General features: G+C 34.1%; 2 protein-coding genes across 2 annotated transcripts; both read right to left on the bottom strand.

The window, feature by feature from the left end:
• Positions 1 to 9,864: 9,864 nt before the first annotated feature.
• On the bottom strand, positions 9,865 to 11,765 carry LOC111199418 (F-box protein At1g30790-like). Its single transcript, XM_022689489.2, has one exon. It carries the CDS (start codon positions 11,355 to 11,357, stop codon positions 10,179 to 10,181), a length of 1,179 nt encoding a protein of 392 aa, XP_022545210.1. The 5' UTR covers positions 11,358 to 11,765; the 3' UTR covers positions 9,865 to 10,178.
• A 2,457-nt stretch (positions 11,766 to 14,222) lies between these two features.
• On the bottom strand, positions 14,223 to 19,020 carry LOC111199179 (cell division cycle protein 27 homolog B). The gene is made up of 16 exons (XM_022688575.2): positions 18,811 to 19,020; positions 18,303 to 18,375; positions 18,115 to 18,224; positions 17,952 to 17,998; positions 17,779 to 17,876; positions 17,412 to 17,698; positions 16,893 to 17,054; positions 16,544 to 16,757; positions 16,254 to 16,453; positions 16,100 to 16,165; positions 15,835 to 15,954; positions 15,606 to 15,682; positions 15,403 to 15,522; positions 15,089 to 15,308; positions 14,726 to 15,007; positions 14,223 to 14,625 (listed from the first exon to the last, which is right to left on the bottom strand). Exons 1-16 carry the CDS (start codon positions 18,913 to 18,915, stop codon positions 14,575 to 14,577), a joined length of 2,232 nt encoding a protein of 743 aa, XP_022544296.1. The 5' UTR covers positions 18,916 to 19,020; the 3' UTR covers positions 14,223 to 14,574.
• Positions 19,021 to 20,889: the final 1,869 nt, after the last annotated feature.

Genomic DNA, 20,889 nt, shown 5'->3' with positions numbered 1-20,889 from the left:
AAAGTTACAATTTTGAAAGTTTGATAAATGTAACGGAAAAGGCAAGATTTCTTAACGCATTCCCGGAACTTTGTAGAAGGCAAAGAATAATTAGTTTGACTGTAGGTGTAGGTGCGTCTAAACTAGCTAATAAAATATCTTAATGCACTTAATGTTAGTTTGAATGAAAAAGAAGTTAATTAGATTAGTCGAAAAGCTTATCGTCTAGTGTGTGATTGATCACGTAATTAATGTCAGGTTATTAATGGAAGTTTAACTGTGGGGCTAATTAGGTCCGTTAATTGTGGACGGTAATATCACCAACTGTGATAATGTTTCAACATATGACTAGGTTAAGACTTGCGCGGGATGAATATTAAATATAAATTATTTTTAAGTATTATATATTTTTACATATTAAGAAATAATATATATATATATTGAATAATTAAAATTTTAGGAATTATTACGTATATAATTAAATTGGTATAAATACTTAAATAAATTTTATTAATCGATATAAACACTTTTTCTATTTTATATATGTTATAAAATTAAGTTTACATGATATTAACATAGATATATAGTACATTTTTAATATTGACATCTATTAAAAAATATTTTATACTCATATTATTTTTGATCATTTGTATTTCTTTATAACAAAAAAATTAAATCACTGATAACAATAAAAAATTTGTGGAATGTTTAATAGTTTTAGTAATTTATAATTTTAAAAACATTCAATGCAAAGTTTAAAATCTAATAAGTTGTCAATAATTGTTCAAAATGTTTATCAAAAAAATTTAAAGCAAAATCAAAATTAAAATACTTATGTATTTTATATGGTATATAATTTATTTTTTAAAAATATTAATATACATATATATAATATTTATTAAATGAGACTTCATATTTATGTAATTTCGTAATCATTTAATCTTGTTATAACATACATTTTAAACCATGGATCACAAAAATTTCAATGTGAAATTTTTAATAACTTTAGTCATTTAGATTCGTTTTTTAAAATTCAAAATATATAATATACGAAAAAATCTAAATTTTTATTATATAGTTAATGTGGTTGTTTAATTTATTTTAATAAGTTAAATTTTTTTAAAAATGATAGAGAATAGAGTAATTTTTATCAAATCTTTATTATTCAAAATCATTAATTGTCATATATATACTTTAGCCACATTAGGTAATTCCGTGATTTTTATTAAGGAAACAATGAAGAAAATTTATGATTAATTTATGGTTAGTTTAATAAAAAGCTTATTATATATTTATGTGGACCAACATATTTTTCTAAGGATTCTAAGAATGATTGTGGTAATGACATATGGCTACAAAAATATGTTGTAATACTTCTCTTTTAATATATAAGGGATACGTGACTATGTAAATGGAAAACAATATGGGATTATTTTTTAACCCCTTTCGCCTTCCGACTCATGTTATGCTTTATATGCGTGTTTTGTACTGGAAACACATTAAACTTTCATATATACCGTACGCATAATCTCGCAATCCTACAGACGTGGAATTTGATTGGACTAATTAATTAGTTACGTTCATTAATCTATCTGAACTTTAATCCACGTGATGTTATATAACTCTCGTGACTTTTACTCAGCACCCGTGAATTGTTCTACGTATACGTCATAAACCATTTCTTAAGATTTATTTTTTTGAGAACTTTCTTAAGATTAAACTATAACATTTGATAATAGGAGTGAAGTGTTGCAGTAAAACTATCTACAATGATAGTCTATAATCACAAATCTATTACAAAAAAAAACTCTAACAGCGGATTTCTATTTCGTTTGCAAAAGTTTTTTGAAGTGTGAGCGCGGAGCTGCAGCACTGAAGACAAATCCCATATTTTTCAAAACGTTACAAGTGTGAGCAGGGACTACATCACTCCGAGAACGGATCACATATTTTGTTTGCAAAGTTAGTGTGAGCGCGGAGCTGCAACACTAGGATCGTACTTTTGCAAAATAATACAAGTGTGAGCAGGGAGATGTAGCACTCTGAGAGCAGAACTCATATTTCGTTTGCAAAAGTTTTTTGAAGTGTGAGCGAGGAACTGTAGCACTTGGGAACGGATCCCATATAAAATGAGTCGTAGAGCTTATGGTTGATTGTCTTGCTTGATCGCCGGCTGGGTACCGATACGTTTATAGAAAATCTATACTATATTAAAAGGGATATATGAGCTCCATTGAGCCTATCCACCTCAGCATGGAAAATCATCCAATGGGATGGGTTCTTTTTGCCACGTCATTCGTTCATTCACACAACATACGGACCTCTCCGTTTCGTCTTCCTCCCATTACACCACTTCCGATTCTCCTTCGCCTCCACATCTAAGTCTCATAAAATTCATGTGCTTATCATAACCCAAACGACATGAATCTGTTCCGATGGAATAAACCCTCTATTGGTTTGTTATGGCTAACTCGAGAAGGAGGGGAAAGCGGCGTGGATGGAGACGGCGGCGGCGGTTACGTCGGAGTCAGAGAAATTGAGATTGGTTTTGACACCGGAGCAAACCGTGTCCCAGAGATCCGGAGTGAGGCGTGTGGATCTGATGAGGTCGAAGGCTAGCTTCTTGCAAACGGCTGACGCCGGAGATGCGACGATCTCCTCCACTGCGGAATTGGCGATCACCGAAAAGTCCCGTCCGGTGGCAGATTGTTAGAGAGCGGATGATTGGCTAAGGGCGTCATTCGATCGGAGATCGGCCTGTATCGGCCTGGAACGGAGGTGATTGCTTACCATTTTGATGGAAACAAATATTTAGATATGTGAGATTTATAATTCTGAGAAGTACATAATAAAATTGTCATAGGTTTGCCTCAATCAAGTTTGTGGTTTCAAAGAAACCTGATGGTCTATATCCTGTTGTTAGTGGAACAGGTAATGTCGCTAAGGTAAATATGTTATGTATTCGCACTATCTATTGTCAATATTTTCACTCGCTAAAGGTCGACGAAAATATATATTCCTGCTCAGGTGACAAGAGACAGAGCATAAAGAGTATATGGTAAAGAAAAACTGGAGAAAACATAAACATATAAACTTTGGTTCTGGATATTCTAGAGGTATATTATGTTTATTGCTCAAATATTTATCTTTTAGTAACCATTAGTACAGTAATATGTTTGTCATAAAAATGTAGATCCTGAGACAAATCATGGTTAGAAAATAAAAGTTAATGAATACATATCCACTGTGAGGAATAAATATAGGAGAGGTGTTGCTGCACAGTAGGAGGGTTTTCTCTGGTGTTACGTCCTAGCGGAAGCAAGGCACCATGCTTTGATTTGGGCCATTGAGAGCATGGCATCTCACAGGCTGAATAAAGTAATTTTTGAAACTGAAGATGCAGATTTGGTGGGTGCGGTGAAAAGACCGAGGGCGTGGCCATCTTATCGTGCGTATGCTATGGAGATAAAAACTGCGCTGAGTAATATGCATGAGTGGGAATTGGAGGTGGTATCAAGGAAATCGAATATGATCACCTTTTTGATCGCAAGAAGTGTCACCATGGATATGAGGTTGCAGTCGTATGTTGCAAGGGGAGAGGTTGCTTGGCTGAGGGGTTTGTTTGCAGAAGAACGACTAACTTGCTAAAGGTATTGATATGAGGAAAGGGGATTATGTTGGTGGGGTGATGTCTATGTTTTGTGGTGGGAAGACGTGAATGAGTCTCAGGCTCTGTTCTTTTTGGGTGCTGTTTTAATTTTTGGATTGCTCTCATGAGACTTTGGTTATTGTTTATCATCAAATATACGTATTTTCATAGGAAAAAAATCACAGATTCACAATCATCAATCTCATAATATATAGAAATTTAAAACCAATTTGAATTAGATAACATATCGTAAAAACTAATTCAAAAAACGCAGGAAAATTAGTGTGCTAATAACACCGTCAAGAAAATTTACTTCCATTATTCCATTGATATTATTAGAACTTAAAAGAAGAAGAACAAACCACTTTTATGTCAAGATAAGAGGGCCAAATTACATTTTCCATCTTTAGTGCATAAATGTGAGTTACTCATTTTTTATATTTCAAAATTATGAATATTTTATAATAATACATATTCTATGCTGACGGGAAAAACAATTATGTTCCAAACTTAGAGCTAACAAAACCAGGAAGTTTTTGTAAATATTCTGACAAAATTTGTAAACGATATATATACAAAGGATTTTAAGAATTTTAATTAAAAATGAAAAACACAATAGAAAAGGATATCCAAATTTAATGATCAACTGCTTAAAATACCATACTTTAGATACTGTTTTTAATATTATTTCAAATACAAATATTATAGAATTTGAATTTACAGTATATTAATTATTATTTAGTATATAGAGGAGAGGTTGAGTTTATACACTTCTATAAATATTTTATAAATGATTCTTAAACATTTATAAATGATTTAAGAAAATTAGTCTTATTTTCATCACAGATTTAAGGTATTTATGCAAATTGTTATTTTTAAAAATAAATTTAGAAAATATATCAAATATTATGGTAAATTTAGAATTCCTTTAATTTAATAACATAAATATGTAATTTTGGCGTTAATTTTTGAATTATTTCAATAAAAAGTTCATAATTAACTGACTGGATACAAAATCACAACCTAGATATTAATCACAAAGTTCATATGTTGTTATCTAATATCTATATCTATAATATCTTCTATCTTTGTTCTTGGAAATCGATGATGAAAAACATGAATCTCATGAAAACGAATAATTTTTAAAAGATATTATTTAGCAGAGAACGACAAAAATAAAATAATATTTGGTAGAGATATTTAGTCTTTGTAGCTGTAAACTTAATTATTTGCTTTAGAATATAAGCTGTAAATTTGTAAAAAAAAATGTTGTAGCTGTAAACTTAATCTATTGAAATAGATTTATATCAATAACTTTCAAAGCACTAAATATAAGTTCTTAAGAAAATGATTTTCATAGCCAATCTATTTTCAGTTTAACTTTTGAATTGTACCTTTAAATTATTTTTTTAAAGCATGATTGGTAAATTAGATTAGTTGTGAAAAAGTGTGGAAAGCATTCAGAGTACTTACCAGTCACCTTCGAAAACTATTATATTTTTTCAACATTTATGAAATTTCAGAAAAATACTCAATAAGAAATTATCTTTTTACCTATTATCAAGGTATTTACAAAATAAAATATTTATTGTATCTAACTTTTTTGAATTTAGAAGAAAATTTCAGCAACCCCATTTTATTTTTCATGCATACTTCTAGAAAGTTTAGTTTTCTTGGTAAGAACTTAAACTTTTTAGCCACTAATTATACAATACGAATCAGAAAGATATAATGAACAGAGGAGTTACGAAATCAAAATTTAAAATGATTGAGATTTCAACCTGTTTTTCTACTGTGATAATATAATAGATTTTATAATTATTTTTGTTTGCATTATAATTAAATTTTATTTTAGTAATTTATATTTATCACAGTTTTTAGTATATACTATATCTTTAAATATACTAACATACTATTTTAAAATTAATGAAAATAAACCCGGGCGTAGCCCGGGAAAAGCTCTAGTATTAGAGTAATGATTGAAATTAGATGAGATTTAAATTGTCCATAAAATACAAATGTGTATTATTGCTTCCATAAATGCACATAGCATCCATCAAACACAGAGTTTGGCTTCATTAGGTGTGTAATTCATCTATTTGAGCTCTGAGGTCGGCTTTCTTGGGTGTGGAGATCATTCAACAAGTGTGTGCGCAGAGCTTCGATCACTTTGTCGAGTTCATCCTTTGACTATAGACGGAGTTCATCATGGTTGATGCTCAGTTTTTATCATCATTTTTGAAAGTCACTTTTGAGGCCATATGTTTTGAGGTTGTCTTTCGATCGTTCGTGTTGATGTCTTTGAGTAGGAGATTGTTAACTTGGAGAATGTCGTCATCAAAGAGTATTGTGAGCTTGTCATTGTCGAAGAGCAGTGGTAGTTCGTCGGCGTCGGAAAGCAGTGAAAGCATGTCATCTTTTGGAGATCAGTGTTAGGTCGTCGCCAAAGGGGAGTTGGAGTCGAGTTTGGTTGAGACAAGAAAATCGATGAAGTCATTGTGACATGGTTGTCAGAGATATGATCGTCGAGGTGAGATCTTCAAGGACGTGGTCGTCGAGATATAGTTGTCGAGATGAGATCGACGATTTGATCGAAGTCCTCAAAGCAAATTAGTCGAGATGATGTCTCCATAATGTGGTCGTCGTTACGTGGTCGTCCAGGTGATGTAGTTGTCAAGGCAAGGTCATCAAAGACGTGTTTGCTTGAGACATGATTGTCGACTGATCAAGGTTGTCAAGGTATATTGGTCGAGATGGGGTCATCATGACATGGTATTTGGAGACATGATCGTCGAGGAATATTCATCATGGTACCGAGGTAGTCGATGATCGCGAGGTCATCAAGGTAGTCGATAGTCGTGAGGTAAACATGGTACTGAAATAGTCGATGGTCGCGAGGTCATCAATGAAACCAAGGTAGTCGATGGTCGCGAGATAGTTGGTAGTTGCGAGGTCATCGAGGTAGTCGGTAATTGCAAGGTCATCATGGTACCGAGGTAGTCGATGATCGCGAGGTCGTTGATGGTACCAAGGTAGTTGGTAATCGCCGGGTAGTTGATGGTCGCGAGGTAGTCGCTAGTCGCGAGTTCATCGAGGTAGTCGGTGGTCGCTACGTCATCATGATTCCGAGGTAGTCGATGGTCGCCAGGTCATCCCGGTAGTCAGTAGTCGAGCTCGTTTTGGACAAGAGAGGTCGTCTCGAACTCTTTGTGGTGGTAGTTTTTGGTAGTCAAAGGCGAGCTGGTAATCAGAGACGAGAGAGGTCATCTCGGACATTTAGTGGTGGTAGATTCTAGCAGTCGAAGGCGAGCTGGTAGCCGGAGACGAGAGAGGTCAACTCGGACTTTTAGTGGTGGTAGTTTCTGGTAGTCGAAGGCGAGCTGGTAGTCGGAGACGAGAGAGGTCATCTTATACTTTTGTGGTCTCTCTCCTCTTTCTTCCTTTTAATGATTTTGACACCTCATTTTATAGTGAAAATACAAACTTATCTTTATGCGAAGTCATCATCTGATAAATTTGATAATAGAAGTGAGTTTTGGGCCCAAAACTTAATGGACTTTGTGCTAGGTCCATCTCCAACAATTTGATAATAGGAGTGAGTGTTGCAGTAAAATTATCCACAATGATAGTTTATAACCATGAATCTTTTCAAAAAACCATTTATTTAAGATTTTTTTTAACAATTTGAGAGACTCATGATAAAGTTTTTCAAATGGTGAGATATTTCGTTGCATATACTCTAATTAAAAGCCTAGCAATAGTACTTAAATGTAATTAAAATCTTTAAATATAATATCTTCTTTCTATTAAAAGAAGTTTTCATTCGTCCATACATAATAAAAATACATTAAATTTGTATTGTAAATATATCTTTTGTGATTATCAATTTTTAATACAGTTAAGCTTAGTAATTCAATAAACCCAAAAAATTAAAACAAAATTTACAACTTATATTTATTAAGTAATAGAAAATTTATAGAAAACACACAAAAAAAATTGTGAAACAATTAGTTTTCAAAACAATTATCTCTGAGGTGAGGCAGTATGTGATAGGTTTTTCACATGTGACTACTAGGAATGAGCTGTTTGCCTTTCTAACGAATTTGAATGTCCTTGTACATAGGCCTACTTGTACATCAACAAATTAAGAAAACTACCTCTTTCATTTAAGCTAACAACAGCCTTAACCGATATAGATAATAACCTTTAACATTCCGGTTTGAACAACCTAACCAACTCAAGAAAGAGATCCATGCATACTTCTCACGTGAGCTAGCTCATTTGCTAAGTATAAGCCCCATGTCGGTGAGATTATGCATGGGACTGAGATAAATGCTTAGAAATGATATTTCATCCACAAGAAAATTGAAAAAATTCTCTTTGAATTTTGGACTAGTTTGAAAAGTTAACCACCTAGTAAGGTGATGGTCCATTGTGTAAGTGCAAGATGCAAACACAATAATACTGTAGAAGATAATTCGAGAGACAAAACAACTACAAACACCACTTATGTATTATTAGAAATCTTCTTTAAACAATCTATTACAAAACTTTGTTTATTCAGCTTTACTCGTCTAGTGTTAACATCCTGGACACTACTGATGATGAATCATTTGATTCTTGAGAAATATGAGGAGACGAAAAGAAGATAAGTTCATTTCCGTTGTTTTCATTGCGTTTGTAGGTGAGAAGGAGACGAGGTCGAGAGATAGACATTGACATGAAAGTGTTTATGAACATTTTGCTAAGGATTATGGAATACCATGTCTTCGATACACATGTGAACTCGACAAGGAATTTTGCCGGTAGTTTTAAGAGTATCAAGCTCGTTAGATCCAGAGGGATCCAGCCTAAGCTGTTTTTGACGGTTGTGATCACTCCTTCGTTATTGTTGTCTTCTGTTTCCTTTGTCTCCATGGTGACAAGACAAAATTAAACCTAAAAAATATACTACCTTTTTTCATTAAAAAAAAGATACTACTTTTTTTTCATTAAAAAAAAGATACTACTTTTTAGGGCACATCCAAAACCATCTAATATATTGAGTAATCTAAACAACAAAGGCTTATATTTCAAATGATACAAACTTGAATTTGATACTCCAAGAAATATTACCTCGAGAATTTCTTGATGAAATCGTTCACATGTATTATTTTTAATTTGGTTCAATAGTACATGTATTATCTTGATGAAATCGTTCACGCCTTTTATAAATGGAGGAAAAACACAATAGGTAAGCCTCCACAACTCTGATATTTACTTTAAAAGGATGACAAGGATAAATATCATAACAAATCCTTATAGATATTTTTCCCAAATTATGATAACAAGAAGGACATATTTTATATATATATATATATATATACTAATTTATGGCCCACACCTTGTGAGGACTAATATATTTTTCCTAAAAAGTTTTTAATCATAATGTTTATTCTCATAAAAATAAATTGTTAAATTAAATAATTTTTTTAAATAAATATTATAAATTATAAAACTTCAATATTCATATTGGTAATTAATGTATTAATTTATATTTTTTCTTGTTTTATAGTTTTATTTATGAGAAGTAGATTTTGGATCAAAATCTTTTCAATAATAATAATAATCAAATTAAGACATTTGGATTTGAGATTAAACATTTATTCTATTTACGGACTGAAAAAATGAAATCTAGTGGCACTAAAAGGATTATAAACAATCGCAACTCATAAAACTTCAACAAAATAACAATAGCCAACAAACATTATATATTCTTAATAATTTAAATATTAAAAGCAGTTAGATTGAAACACAAAAATAATAAATTACAAAACATTATCTATGTATTATCTGGTTGTCGAGCAAGTATCTCTCTTTAAGTTTGTTATGTCTTGTTTTGCTGTTATGTTGGTGTTCATCAAACTGTTGAGGATCCCTCCAGTTTTTATCCTGTTATCGTTAAGTCTAGCTCCAGATGTTATAACTTAACACCTTTTAATATAATCGTTTGTTTGACAAAGAAAATAAGTATTCTCTTAGATTATATTTATATCATGTTTATTTTTTTTCAAATTTTTAGTGCTATTTAATATTTAATCCTAGTTTTTCATGCTTATATATATATTTTAATATTTTTAGTTAATTTTCATTTTGTAATTTATATAATATTTATGTAATTTATATAATATTTTGGAGCAAATTAACTCTATAATAAAGTTATTCTATTTTAGAATGAAATATAGAAGATTTTTTTGTGTATCACTAAAGAGGGTCCTAAACCGTACTCCAGAATATCAAAAGAAAAAACTTCTTAAACACAAATCCTAAACGAAAAAAGAAGTATCATCAAGCTGCATAAGATATTTCTAGGAAGACAATGATTTAGGTTTGAATCAAGGTTGAACATAAAGTACAGAGAGATACCGTTTATAGCCAAACTCTCTTTGAAATTCATTATTGGAATTAATAAAGGTTAGCTTCTTTTTTTTTTGTCAATAAAGGTTAGCTAAACATAAAATAAAAAGAGATAAAATGACAAAAAGTTAACTAGAACAACTTTTACTTTGAATTAATACAGGTAAATATTTTCCACATGGTCACATGAGATTGATACATAACAAAGATGTTTTCTACGACATCTAAACTCCTCATCGTTTGTGACTCCTTCAAGCTTAACTCTTCTCATTGTCTTTTCCTTTATATCGAAATAGAAAACATGGAAGTCATCAGAAAATGAACTTGGTGCAAAAACCAGTTCCCCAGCATCAGTGGTTCCTGAAAATTTTAGCTGTATATTCCACAAAGTATGGGACAAAACAAATGTATCTGTTTTCGACCAGGTTTGCTCCTTCACATCGTCGAGAACCCACAAATTAAAACTATTACCTAGGAGACTAAGGCCTGCTAGTTTCCCTTTGTAGTTTGCTAGACAAGTAAACTTTTCTCCTGGTGTTTTAATCTGACAAAAACGCTCAGAACCAAAATCAAAAGTAACCAGTACTACAGAGCTAATCCATGGCTTTATCCTAGCTTCATAATACACAACTCCGTTAATGCACACGCCATTAGAACTAGGAATATAGTTAGATATATCACCTTCAACGCACCTCCACGGAGAATAAGAACATTGTTGACGTTCCAATGTATACACACTATGCTCAGAAACTAAGTTGCTCCCCGGTTGGGTGACCATTCGCAACACTTTGTACTTATCACTGCTTGGATCGTATCCCAAATGCATGTAACATTTCATTGTACCGTGGTCAAAACGATGATCCTCGGGTAAGTTTATGACTTGTCTTGTAGTTGGATTACATACCATGTATTGATGTTGATGAGAACAACATAAAAAGCCACGAACAGAAGGACTATGGATTATGTAATCACCAAGAGAGGTTCTTGACATCGTCATCTCGTGTCTGGACACTACTGATGATGAATCATTTGATACTTGAGAAGTATCAGGCGACGAAAAGAAGAGCAGTTCATTTTCGCCGTTGTGGTTACGTTTGAAGGTGAGAAGGATACGAGGTCGAGAGATAGATATTGACATGAAAGTTTTTATGAACATTTGGCTGCGGATTATGGAGTACCATGTATTTGATACACATGTGAACTCGACAAGGGATTTTGCAGGAAATTTTAAGAGTATATCGCTTATTAGATCAAGAGGGATTGAGTCCAAGCTATGTCTGAAGGTTGTGATCACTCCTTCGTTATTGCTGTTTTCCATCTCCTTTGTCTTCATGGCGACAGGACAAACTCAAAACTAAAAAACATACAACTTCTTAGGGCACGTCCAAAAACACATCTAATATATAGAGTTATCTCAATAGAAAAGACATAGTAATCAGCGATAGTAATATTACCTCGAGAAATTTACAAATTTCTTGATGATGCTTTCTACTCTTGTTCACATGTTATGTCCTTAAATATCAGTTATAACTCATCCACACCATTTATAATAGAAGACAGACAATAGATATGCCTCCACAACTATGATAATTACTCTAAAAGGATGACAGGAAGGATACATATGATAACAAATCCTTCTAGATATTTTTCCCAAATTATGATAATAGGATATATATGATAACAAATCCGTATTTTATAGAATTTTTATACATTTCTATTTACTTTTTCTTGTTTTCATATTAATGGTTTACTTGCTGACATTGCTATTTTGTCTTTTGTCTATTAAAAGGTTATTATTTTATTACCATCATTTTAAAAAATGTTAATACCTATTATTATTTGTCTTTATTTTGTGGAGATCCCTTTCTAAAACCATCCTATCTATAATCGCCAAATTCGTATAGATGCCCACCTTAAGGTATCATCGCTACTGTCCAGTCCAGGCGTATGGAATGAGGAGAAATTAACAGAACTTTTTCCGCCAAATGAGGTTCATCGAATCAAGCAAATGGTACCGGGAGAGGTAGAGGATTGCTTCGTATGGGCTTACACAAGACACGGGGCATACACAGTCAAAACTGGTTATGAGATGTTGGTTAAAGTGAAATCGATATCGATAGGACAAATCTCACCTGAGGAACAGGTCCAGAATGATCTGAAGAAGCGAATTTGGAAACTCCCTACGCTACCAAAAATTCGAATGTTTCTATGGAGAGCAGTGTCTGGTGCCTTAGCTGTTGCTGAACGTCTTAACTCCAGAGGTCTTAATGTTGATCCTTCGTGCAGACTATGCCAAGACGGTCCTGAAACCATTAATCATGTCTTGTTCCAGTGTTCAGTAGCCTCCCTAATATGGTCTGATGTAGGAACTCCCCTCCCTGCTGTGTCATCTCAACGCTCTCTTGAAGAAAACATATCCTCTGTTTTTGATCTAATGGAGGATAAGAGTAAACCGCAGAATATAGTACGTGCTGTACCATGGGTTATGTGGTTAATATGGAAGAACAGAAACGCTATCCTATATGCTGAAACTCAGGACTCTATGGTGAGACTGCTTAGAGATATGATGCAGGAAGTTGATCAATGGTTCTTATTGAACAACACTCCATCACGCGACACAGAGGAGGGACAGAATATTCTGAATACTGCTCGTTGGTCGCCGCCTGAGCATGGAATCATCAAATGCAATGTTCATGCGAATTGGAGGGATGCACATCTCCACAGTGGGGTTGCTTGGATTGCAAGGGATCAGAATGGTAATGTGATGTATCATGCAAGGGATGCGCTTGTTCATGCGCCAAACCGAATGGTAGCAGAGCTGCGGTGTATTATATGGACTATGACAAGCCTGGTTGACATAGGAGTCACAAATGTGATCATTACATCGGACTATAATGAAGTGCTTGAAGCCATCAAAACACCACTCCAATGGCCACGTTTGAGGGGTCTATTACAACAGGTGATAAAGCTTAAAGAGAAGTTTACAATGGTGGTGCTGGAAGAGGAGAAAATAGTTACGAACGGGATTGCCCGAGAAATCGCAAGGAGTGTGCTAAGAGATGGACGTTTTCAATCATATCTAGCGATGGGTGGTCCTTCTTGGCTTCATGATAGACTTGCAAGAGAAAGGATGTAAGCGACTTATGACTCTTATTTAGAGTGTTGTCTGCTTTATTTTTCTAAATTTACTACCTTGTGGTAGAAGGCATTGCCTTGATCTCATATGTACCAAACCCCTTTGATTAATATCAATCCAGACGTTCAAAAAAAAAAAAATCTATTAGCCAGCATGGCATTTAAGACATTAAATTTTTATTAACTCTAATTAGCTTATATGTCATAAACTAAGCAATACTTTACAATTAACTAAATAGCTTTGGGAAAAAATCAATACAAATAAATGCTCTAGCATATACATAATGTTTAAAATATAGCATAAATCACTAGTTACATATTTTTATAAAGTAAAAAGATATCATATACATCCGAGTCAGAGTTGTCACTGCAGGCTTTTATTTACTGAATGCAGAGGGATGAAGTACAATGTTACAAGTTTAAGCATTCGTGCAAACTTTTCCCAAGCATTGCAGGACCAGGAATAAAACATTGGCATTCGGCCTCCAAAATATATAAAGAAAATTATATAGATATATTTAATAAGTCACTTATGGACTCTTAAATCTCCTTAAGCATTGTAATGCATTTTGTAGTCGGGTTCCACTGGCTCGAATACCACTTTTTACCGTTATAAGGGTGGAATCATTATCCAGATATCCAAGCTTAATGGAATCAAGATAGTAAACTATGTATAGAGAGAATCAGATCTAGAGGTAGACTAAAATATATCCGTCTTTTCTATTTTTATCTGGTCATACTGAACACTAAAGATAAATATATTTTTAAGGTTTACGCATAATAAAAAACATATGAAAAATTGTAGATAAATAAATTATTTTCTTTGGTTAACCATTTATAGTAATCTTAATTTAAAATAATTCAATAAATACAAATTAATGTTTTAAATATTATAATTTGCTATTATTAACTCATATAAAATATATTGAAATCACAACATATACTATATCTTTCAGAAACAAACGTGTTTTTCAAAACATTTATCTTTCAAAAATAGAAAGAGTAGCGTTTCTTTGTTTTCTTTGGGTTTTGAACTCTTTAATCAATCATAGTAAGCCTTAAATAAAATTCTGCAAAGACATTTAAAAACATAAATTGTTGACGAGAATATATTCTAAATATTATTTAGATAAAACAAAATTACTTGAATAAAAAAAATAGCTCTAGACAAACATGGAGTTTCTAAACAAATATAAAATTTTATATTGCGAGAAGTAGGTATGAACAACATACAGATCGACTCCTGATACATACTCATGTGGTAAGCTCTTTGTGGTTGTGTTACTGTTTGGTTACCAAAGCTTCAAAATCTTTGGAAGATTAAAAACCCAACTAGTTCCATAAAGGAGGTAGGCTTTTGCACAAACCCATACATTTGCTTCTTTCTCCATGTTTCTCAGAGTAGCAACGATTCTCTATGGGCTCTCGTCGATCTCATCTGGAACATGCAGTTTCTCCATGGCAGCCTGTTTCATACAATAAAAGCCAGTTTCAAAATTTAAAAGCAGTAGATAAAACCATCAGAAGATGACACTGTTTGTTGTGTGTTTTCTGAAAGACTCAAACCTTTATTGCAGCAACGTCAGTTGCAGGCGGTTTCATATCCAAAGCTAGACCGAAATGAAGCATGGCTTTATCGTGCATGTTTCGCCGCTTATAGATCCTGCCCATTAAAGCGTAGACGCTGCTCTCTGAAGGCGCATACTCTTTAAGCTCCTCCAGAACTTCTAGAGCTTCATCTAATCTTTCTAAGCAGACAAGTATGTTAGCTTTCTGGTACATTGGAAGAGGATTCTTCCTGTCTGCTAATATAGCTTGCTCCATTATCTCTAACGCTTCCTCGCTTCTCTATTTACACAGAACAAAAACAAGATTCTTTTTAGTCATTCTTCAAAAGAAAGTTCTATTAAATGAGTGCAAGAATATAACCTTTAAGGCATGCAGAGCTGTCCCCAAATAAGACATTATAACAGAGGAACTCGGATTTATTAGGAACGCCATTCTGAAGTGATGCTCTGAGAACTCTAACTTCTCTTGACGTAGATAGATCATTCCAAGCCCATACCATGCGTTATAGTGTCTTGTGTCTACACGAAGTGCGTTTTGGTAACTTTTCATTCCGTTCTCAAAATCTTCCAGAGTTGCGTATCTAGAGAAACGGTAAAGACAAGAGACCGTTGCTTAGACCAATAACCAGAGCATTTCAACCAGACTATTGTTAACATGAATAGAAGTTTTCTTACTCGTGGCCACATAAAGTATGTGCGTATGCAAATCTTGGATTTAATTGAACAGCTCGTAGGAAATTCTTCAGTGCAGTCTCATGGTCTTTTTGCAAGCTATAACAGTTTCCCATTGCACACCTACATAATTTCGCATTTCGCTTATTTCTGTCATTACCAACAATACATAACTAATCAGAAAGAGACATTCAACAATAAAATACCAAGATTGAGGAGCTAAGCGATCTGTTGATATTAGTTCCTGAGCCAAGTAACTCAGCTTCATATCTTCTTTTAAATGCTGCAAAAACATCATTATTTGATGAGAAATTTTAAGATACATGAGGTTTATTTGCGGAATTTTTAAACTTCCCAGAGACTAAAAGCAAAAGGCCAAAGTTTCATCAGACACAGAGGAGTTTCTATGTTTAGAAACCAGGAAAACGCGCTTACGTAGAGGACCGTGGAGTAAATATCCATTCCTTCTAAGCTATAAGGAGAAGCCTGGCGGGCAAGACGGAATGCTTTTTCAGCTTCTAAATAGTCTATTAATTCAAAGTGTGCTTTCCCGACCTGCATTAATATACATCAAAAGGCCTTTAACAAGAATATCACAGGCCACCAGACTAAAACTTCATGCACCAAACTGAACAAGATAGCTGGTAGAATAAACATATCCAAGTATGACAAATTAAAAGAGAGAAGAGTCACTTATTACCTGGGAAAGAACCCATCCTGTATTATAATGCTTATGTGGAAGTTTCATATACGTATCCAGTGCCTCCTGAAACACCCAGAAGAACAAGGAAGACAATGTAATAATCCTATGTAAATTAACTTTGTATTACTTAAGTAAGCAACAATATTCTTACCTGACACTTGTACATGTACGAAAGTCTACACCCTTCCCCGAGTGTCCTTAGGAGGCTTAATATTTCTGAAATACCAATTGTGATTCTCTGCGACATTATTTCGTCTTCTTGATCACAGGATTTAGCATCACTGGAAGCCATAGAAGCAGTCGTTGAGGCAGTATTAGGCCTCGAATCATCAAAAGATTCCCCACGAACCCCTAAACCAAACAGGATGACGACGAGTTGAGTATCACAACAGACCAGCTTTCAATAGAAATATGGTGATATAGTGCATGTAATGTCACAACCTTCATCCATGTTTTCATTTGCCCAAGAATTTCCCTTCCGAAGTGTTACAGAACGAAGTCCCAAAGAACCCAATTTAGAACCTCCCAAATACTTGGAAGTGTTGTTCCCATTTCCGCTTACTGTTGCAACACTTGCATTAGTGTTTGCACCTGAATCAGCAGATAGTCTCGAACTCCGTCGTGGACCAGAATCAGAAAACAGCCTGCCAGAAATCTGCATAGGAAAAGATATGACAAGTAAGACAAAATTCAAAAAGAACCAGAGTATTATAAAGAGAATGAAAACCAACAAATTCAGAATTGTGTCTTTATGACAACAAATAGACCAGTACAGGCATGTGAATACTACCTTACGTAGCTTTCCTTCATCTACAAATTTTCTTCTGGGTGCAGGTGCTTGAATGGTAGAGTTGACTGTGGACTTTGGGGAATTGTCAGTAGTAAGGGAGTTTTGGTTAGGGACAGCCGGCTGAAAATTCCGGAAAAGTGGTGGTGGAGCCATACCGGATAGCTACAAGTTGACAAATATACAAGTCAATTTAAATCTCATTCACAGCTGCTCTTTAAAGCACATACACAATACACCATGACCAAAATAATGCTTATAAGGTGAAAACATACAGTTCTCCAGATATAAGTAGTAAGGTAGCATGCCAAACCAGAGACATTAAAAACAGACTCAGAAGTAATAGTCAATGAAAGATTAGCCAAACCATCTTTGGCACTGAAGGTATAACATAATAAGCAATGCAAGCACTACAAAATCAATACCGTATGATGCATTAAATATCCAAATTACTCAAGAATATGTGATCAATTCAACAGAAAGCCGACCGACTTGTTGATATTAAAAGAAGTGTGACATTACCTGTGCAGCCACTGGCGAGGGGGTATTATAGAATGACATGTTCGAAACACCTCCGTTAAGACCATGAGAATGGAAATTTCCAGAGATATCTTTAAGGCCATGGCCTTGCGTGTGCTTGGGCTGCCTTGGACTGTAATCTTCAGAGCTCGTGTTTTTAGCCGAAGTCGTATTACGTTCATCATTGTACGTGTTTAAGCCGAGCGAAGATGGCAGTTGTTGCATGTACTGCTTTTGGATGGAGAGAGCAGCTGCTTCACCAAAAACCGCAGATGGTTCCTCAGCAGCACCTGAAAAAGTAGGATGGCCAGATTCACGTAAGAGAACCATAACAAACGTACCAAGTACGCAGAAAATGCATTGCGTTCACCTAGTATGCATAATTCCTCATACGCAGCCCAAAGTAGAGGATCCAGTGTCAAAGACTGCTTAAATTGTTGAGCGGCGTTCTTCCTTCTATCAGTATACCTGAAAGATCACTAATGAGAAAACATCTCGATTCAGAATAAAGACGAAAATGCTTAGAGAGAGCAAGAAACGAACTTGTAAATAAGCCCAAGAAGGTAATGACCCGCTGCACCATTTGGGATCTGCAGAATAACCAGAAGCTACGTTATAATCTGAACTAAATAAAACACAAAAGATCTACTGACACCGAGAGTTTGTGTGAGAAAATAAAAGCAATGTACGAGAGATGACAAAGTACCTCGGCACCAGGTTCATTAAGAGGGGAGAGTGCAGATTCAGCTTCATTGAGAAGGTCCATCTGGTAGCAAGATAAGGCGAACAAGTACCGAGACTGAGCCATATGTGTTCCTTTAAAATAAAGAAGGACGCAATACAAAGAAGATGAGCAAACGACCTAATAAACTGTGGAGAAACCAAGCAACATACCCTTGAGCAGATGATAGGCACTGTAAGCTTGATTATTCTGAAGGTAGCTGGTGGCTAATAGCTGCAGATTAACCTATTTAAGAGGAAGAGTAGAAAGTTTTACCGACATGGAAAGCCTCAAAGTCTGGTCTTTTACTGACATTTTTTCACTGCTAGCAAATTGGAAGCTGTATAAACCCTAATTTGAAGGTTATACAATTGCTAAGCTTTGGGATAACAAAATAACAGAGGAGAAAGTCAAAACATTGGGGGGAGAGATCTAAAGCAAGAAGATAGAAGCTGACCAGGTCACTAGTGGAGATTCCAAATTCGAAAAGATAAAAATCGAATTTTCATCGTCTAATTGACCAACGAAACAAACAATATAGATCTTGAATCAAAGGGGGGGGTAAAAGCTAAGAAACCCAAAATCGATCTCGAAGAACTCAAGGACGCTCGATTGAATTACACACCCAAAAGTAACCCAATTAATCTCCATAGAGAGAGAGTGGAAAGAAGAGGTAATAACCTCAGAGGGAAACTCAGCGCAGAGACGCTCGCACATGAAAATGGCATTCTTGTACACAAAATGACTGAGGCTGTTGCGTACACAGTCCACTAGCATAGCTTCCATTGTTACGAGCTTTTGTCTTCCTTCCGAGAGAGAGAGAGAAAGAGGGGTTTCTGTTTTTCTCGATTTCCTTTTTTTCTTACCCTTTGGTGATTTATTTTGAAGAAGTAAATAATTTCAAATTTTGAGGCGGCACGTGCGATGCTCTGTTTTCAAAGTTCAAACTATTCGGCACGTGACAAAGACTATAAACGTTTAATCAAGTACTGGGCTTTGCAATTGATCCATTCGTTATTTTCAATTGTTTGGCAGCCCACACTCTAAAATGTAATTTATTTTTTTATTATGATAAAGATCATTTAACTAAAAATTAAAAAAAAATAAAACTTAAGATTTATGGTAGCAACAATTTTGTGGGTGTTTTTCAAAACCAACCCATATTTTCAAGTCAAATCCAAAACCAACCCTTTTTTTTTTGTCCATACTATTCATCAATAAAATTTCCATACTATCCTTATGTTTTTGAATTATTCACAAAATTGCCATTTTTATTTATTTTTTTATTAATTTCGAAATTAACAAAAAATCAAATACACCCTAACCATTTCTTCTTATTTACAAAAATGCCATCATCATCAATTTTTCCAACCACCATGAACCACCATTTTTGAGCTCTAAAGCTCTAGAATTCAATTTTCAACCACTTTTTTTTCTCATTATAACCCAAAAAACTTCATTTTCTCTCATCTCCTCTACATTTCCATCTAAAAAACTCTCATAACTATCATTTTCATAATCACAAACTTCATATTTTCGAGTTTCTTCATTAGTGAATCGTTAAAGATGCTTCTTTTTGCTCATATTTGGAGTTTGGACGGTTGAAAAGGTTGGAAACAAGCTTTACACATGAAAAATGTAACTATTTACATGGTTTTCGTTCTTTTTCAGATCTGTGTCGCGACGGTAGACTGTTTTGTATGTCTACGCCTCCGTGGAGACTTACGATGCAGTCTATTTGTCAACGCACGGGTTAGTTTTGCAATTGAGCAGACAAATTTTTTTTCTAACGCAGACTTCCCCAGTAGTCTCCGTCTTTACCTTTGACAACAAAAATAAAACTTTCGGTAGACTTACTAAGACGTCTACCTAAAAGAGGTTAGTTTTTCATTTGACCGAACTTTTGACTTTTCAAAATAGACTTCAACGGAAGTCTACAAAATGTAGACTGCCAACAAAGTCTATAAAAGGTCAGTTTTGCATTTGACCAAAACTTTGACTTCGTGGAATAGGTTAGTTTTGTGTTTGACCAAAAAGTTTAAAAAGCAATCAAAAATTTATTAAATTGTAGACTTCATATGCAGTCTTCTTATCTTAAAAAAAAAATGTAGACTGCGTATAAAGTCTACTTTTTTATTTTGGTCAAATGCAAAACCAACCCGTCGGATTTGAGAGTAGACTTCACAAGAAGTCTACACACCCGTAGACGTTCATTTTAATCTACTGATTTGAAGTCAAACTTGGTCAATTGCAAAACTAACCTCTTTCAAAAAAATTCAAACATGTAGACTGCATATGAAGTCTAGTTCTGAAAGTCAAATCTTGGATGAATTCTGGTCAATTGCAAAAAGTAACCTTTTTAAATTGTAGACTGAAATGAAAGTCTACATGTACAAAATTACAACTTTTATTCAACTATAGAAAGCAACCCGTAAAATGGTCAATTGCAAAAACCAACCCAAAGAGTAGACCTATTTGACAGTCTACGTCTGTAAACTGAAAAGAACGTCAACATCTTCAGAGACTAAATATTAAGTCTTCATAGAAAAATCTATAAAAATGTGAATTTGTGTATTATTCATTAAATTTTTTCTAGTTTTTTTGTTTGACAGTGTGTGTTAGTTAATCCTAATGGGTTTGAGTGATTTTGAAAATAATTTTTTTTTTATAATTATGAAGGTATAATTCATTTGATTTGACAATGTTGTTAGCTAATAATTGTAGACGTATTTCTAAGTCTTCGTTTATAGTTTTGCTAGT

Source organism: Brassica napus, chromosome A7 (genome assembly GCF_020379485.1).
Source record: "Brassica napus cultivar Da-Ae chromosome A7, Da-Ae, whole genome shotgun sequence".
NCBI lineage: Eukaryota > Viridiplantae > Streptophyta > Magnoliopsida > Brassicales > Brassicaceae > Brassica > Brassica napus.
This window is presented reverse-complemented; position numbering and strand designations above follow the sequence as displayed.

What these genes read in the sequence shown, in the direction of transcription:
- LOC111199179 (XM_022688575.2), bottom strand. Translation starts at nt 18,915, where the DNA reads ATGGAAGCTATGCTAGTGGACTGTGTACGCAACAGCCTCAGTCATTTT. An exon ending in ATGAAGGAAAGCTACGTAAG is followed by an intron (nt 16,758 to 16,892) that starts GTAGTATTCACA and finishes TTTCCTATGCAG; the next exon opens with ATTTCTGGCAGGCTGTTTTC. An exon ending in CAGGATGGGTTCTTTCCCAG is followed by an intron (nt 15,955 to 16,099) that starts GTAATAAGTGAC and finishes ATATTAATGCAG; the next exon opens with GTCGGGAAAGCACACTTTGA.
- LOC111199418 (XM_022689489.2), bottom strand. Translation starts at nt 11,357, where the DNA reads ATGAAGACAAAGGAGATGGAAAACAGCAATAACGAAGGAGTGATCACA.